The sequence below is a fragment of the Protopterus annectens genome, chromosome 1.part1, assembly GCF_019279795.1.
Source record: "Protopterus annectens isolate FY-2018-M chromosome 1.part1, PAN1.0, whole genome shotgun sequence".
In the NCBI taxonomy this organism is placed as follows: domain Eukaryota; kingdom Metazoa; phylum Chordata; order Ceratodontiformes; family Protopteridae; genus Protopterus; species Protopterus annectens.
The window spans coordinates 1,036,306,745-1,036,311,410 of record NC_056726.1 but is presented as its reverse complement, the minus strand read 5'-3'; the positions used below and the strand labels follow the sequence as shown (position 1 = coordinate 1,036,311,410).

General features: G+C 35.2%; 1 protein-coding gene across 1 annotated transcript; it reads right to left on the bottom strand.

The window, feature by feature from the left end:
- Positions 1-3,432: 3,432 nt before the first annotated feature.
- LOC122808812 (cytochrome b-c1 complex subunit 7-like) lies at positions 3,433-3,789 on the bottom strand. Its single transcript, XM_044079875.1, has one exon. It carries the CDS (start codon positions 3,787-3,789, stop codon positions 3,454-3,456), a length of 336 nt encoding a protein of 111 aa, XP_043935810.1. The 3' UTR covers positions 3,433-3,453.
- Positions 3,790-4,666: the final 877 nt, after the last annotated feature.

The window sequence follows — 4,666 nt, the reverse complement described above, 5'->3', positions numbered from 1 at the left end:
ATCTATGAACTGTCATATTTCAATTCTATCCAACATATATTTTATTGTTCATGAAAGCACTTGCACAGCGGTTGTTCATTTGCTACCCTCATTGATGTTTAGGTGTTCGTTTCAGTAACACATTAGGACTTTCAATACTATCCTATGAAGTCCCTTCAGGACTTCATTATGTAAGACAAATGAACACATATTTGATGTTAACATCATGGATACTTTCCTATTTAAATTACATGTATATGTATAGGGTAGGTCTTATTACACACATATATTAATTTCATCTGCAAGCAATCACTTTATAGTATATACTATTGCCGATTTGAAGTGTTGCTATGAGGGACAATAAATTATCTATTTATGTGCTTTCAGTATGTAATATGTCAGATTACATTCACAAGGCATGTCTTAGGCTTTGCGTAGTAGTCAGTAGTGTACATTGGTGGTATTTTTAATGTATTTATAATGCACTTTATCACATTTATTATTGATTAAATATTAGAAGTATTTTAAAGTATTTTAATATATTTAATATATTTAAATGTTATTATGCAGTATGCAAATGTTGCATCAGTTGTTTTTTAATAACTATAGTGACGTTTATGAAATGCGACATTGGCAAGTTGTTTAAATTTGGCGCCTTACTAGCGCCTCCTTGTTTGTTTGTCTGAAGAAGCGGCTATCATTTTTGCCGTGAAAGCGCTCACAAGAATAAAAGTTTTCGTCAGAACCGAATGGTTGGATTTATTTGAAATTCTTAAAGGAACTAAAGGTTTTGTTTATATTCACTGCTGCAATAGTTGTATCGCATTTTTTGCTTACGCTCCGTTGGGCTATTTTGGCTTCTTACAATACAATTGCTTGGGATTAGTTGGTTTCGATTCATATATATATATATATATATATATAAACATGTACATATATATATATATATGTACATATCTATATATATATAAACATGTACATATCTATATATATATATAAACATGTACATATCTATATATATATATAAACATGTACATATCTATATATATATATAAACATGCATGTATATATATATATATATATATATATATATATACACATATATATAAACACGTGTGTGTGTGTATATATATATATATATATATATATATCTATAAACACGTATATATATATATATATATATATATATATATATATATATATAAATACATGTATATATGTATATATATATATATATATATATATATATATATATATATATATAAATATATATATATATATATATATATATATATATATATATAAACATGTATATATATATATATAAACATGTATATATATATATATAAACATGTATATATATATATATATATATATATATATATATATATGTATATATATATATGTATATATATATATATATATAACATGTATATATATATATATATATATATATATATATATATATATATATATATATATATATATATATATATATATATATATATATATATATATATATATATATATATATATATATATATATATATATATATATATATATATATATATATATATATATATATATATATATATATATATATATATATATATATATATATATATATATATATATATTTTATATATATATATATATATATATATATATATATATATATATATATAGATCTGATAAATTTCGTCGAAAGCACATTTTGCTGAATTTCATTCCACCAAGACCAAATCACCCTAAGCACAAATTGCTGAAAACTCATTTTGCAGAATTTCATTTTACTGAAAATAGTAGTGGCAGTGTATATGCCCTTTTCCCAACTGCAGTGCAATCCTGTTGTTAGTATATATAGCTGGGGGATGGGCACAGACCCCCACATTGGGGAGTGTGGGGTTGTAGCTCCCCACTTAGTTTGATTAAAAAGTACTTACCGTCTTAACAGGAATTGCATGGTATAATTCAAGCTAGGTAGGTAGCTAGGTGGATGGAGAGCTACTACATTCTCTGGTGTTAGTTAACATGTCCGTGCAAGATCATGCACCAGTAGGGGTATTTGCTTCCTGTGCTTCATCAGTGATTGCAATGTCCACACCCAGACATTGTAGGCCTTGTGTCCATGGTCCTAGACATAGTTGTGATGAGAGCTCATCCATAGGATCATAGGTTCATAGGTGTGTACTAGGCTAATGGCCCTGGAGCCTTTACAAGTCTAGCCCATAGAAATGCCCTGGCATCGTGCCACCCAACGTTAGTTCCCGGTGCCTCAATCAAGTAGAGCCACTGGATTAATCCCTGGGCTGAGATTTCTATCCCCCATCCACTCATCAAGATTTCTCTTGAAGAGGGCCAGTGAAATGCTCTGCTTGACATGTATGGGAAGTCTATTCCAGAACATGGGCAGTCTCTGGATTATGAACCTGTCCCTCCACCATGTTCTGTTGATTGTGGTAATGAGGTTGAGGTCTTTGGAGCATGTAGTGCTGAGGGATTGGGATTTCTTTAGATGTAGCATTTCTAACAAAGCTGTGTCTGGCTTTGTAAGTCAAGCAGAAATCGCCTCTTAGTAGACAATATGAGACAGAGAATAGCTGGAGTTTTTTGAGTCTGTCCATATAGGACATGTATTTAAGGCCTAGGATCCTCTTTGTGTGGTACTTTTGTGGCCTTTCCAGCTGTTGCATTTGTCTAGTGAGGTACATGCCAAATGGGGCATCATACTCGATGATTGCCCTAATGAGGGAAGAGTAGAGAGAGATGATGACCTATTTCTTCCTGGATGCCAAATCCTTGGTAATGAGATGTGCCACATAGAAGGACTTTCTGACCACAATGGCAATGTTGTGGTCGAAGGAGAGGTTGCTGCCAGCCTGTGTCCCCAGATCTCTTATAACACTTTTAGTGTTCAGTGGGCTTCCATTGATGAAGTAATTAGTAGGAAATGAGTTTTTTCCAAAGAGGATGACAATGCATTTTTTTCTATTAAGCTTAAGGCCATGGTTCTGACACCAGTCACTGGTCTCATTGAGGCCTTTCTGTAGGATGTCAACATCACTTGGGGAGTTAATAATGGCTCTCAGCTTGCAGTCATCTGTGAACTTGGTCAGCCAGAGTCCCTCTATGTTGCCCTGGACTTCTGAGAAGTAGATGCCAAACAGGAGAGGACCCAGGACCGATCCCTGTGGGACTCCACTCGTGACTGGTCAGTAGTCTGACTTGGAATCTGCTATCTTCACACTGCGGGCTCTGTCATAGGTTCTAATCATTTTTTTTTCAAGGAAACAGCATGTTTTAATACCATACATATATGCAAGGATAGTAAATTCAACAGTTCTTCTCTAAATAGGCTGAAATCAGGCTTTCATTCATAAAAGATGACTTATCTGAACCGCAAAAAAGGTGCATATTTAAAATGCTGTAGTCCCCTTATATTAAATATAACAAAATGAAAATATGTAGTCATTTTATTTCTTGTCCCATTCTGCCTTCTCCTTCCTTTCACAGATGACTTGCTTCAGATATGGTTCTAGGTATGGCATGTCCTCCTCGTATTTTGTCCACTGATCCTTTGGAAGTATCTGATGCTTCAAAGATAAATCCAATGCTCTCTTAATGCGGAACACTCTGTCATCGTAAAGCCTCTCTGGAAGTCTCCGCACTGCTTCTTTGACATCATCATCTTCGTACAGAGTATCATCTCGCATCAGTCCTAGTTTGTTGAACCCTGCTGCATTGTAGTAGAATTTACAGAACCTGTCCAATAATTGAACAGATGTTGACACTGGTGCCCTCGCTGCCATGTTGCTTAGGTCAGGGAAGCCTAGGAATTGTGGAGAAACAAGACATCACTCACATTCAGGTAGCTTCCCAACTTCTAGACAGGGCCAATGAAGTAGCAGTGCAACTCCAGGCAGAGATAGTTCTTATGGTTGGGGATGATGACTGTTTATTGATTACTGTTCCATGTATGGCTCACAGCTCTCCCAAATGACAGGATATATTGCTTGACTGTGTTCATGCACACACATACACATTTCTATTGTATTACAGTGGGTTGAAATGACCTCCAGGCTGATAGCCCAGTAACCTCCTATACTCCTATGAAAAAATAGATTTCCTTCACCACACACACACACACACACACACACACACACACACACACACACACACACACACACACACACACACACACACACATACACACACACATGCACACACATACACACACACACACACACATGCATATGCACACACACACAAAAACACATGAACACACGCACACACACACACACACACACACACACACACACACACACACACACACACACACGGACATGCACACACACATATATAGGAAAACGCACACACACACACACACACACACACACGGACAAGCACACACATACACAGGCACACACACACACACACATGCACACACGCACATACGCATACACACATGCACACACACATACACACACACACACACACACCCACACTGTCTAAACACTAACGTTAACTGATGCACATCTTTTTTACTGACCCTGACAATTGTGCACTTGCTTAAAAATGTGTTGCTTGCACAAATTCACTTTTTTGTCAGGCTTGTCCTCATTTTTCCCCCCCAGTCCACCCTGTGCAAGTGTTGATGACTGTGTCCTGGCATTTTTACATTTCTTA

Coding starts and splice junctions, on each gene's coding strand:
- LOC122808812 (XM_044079875.1), bottom strand. CDS start 3,789: ATGGCAGCGAGGGCACCAGTGTCAACATCTGTTCAATTATTGGACAGG.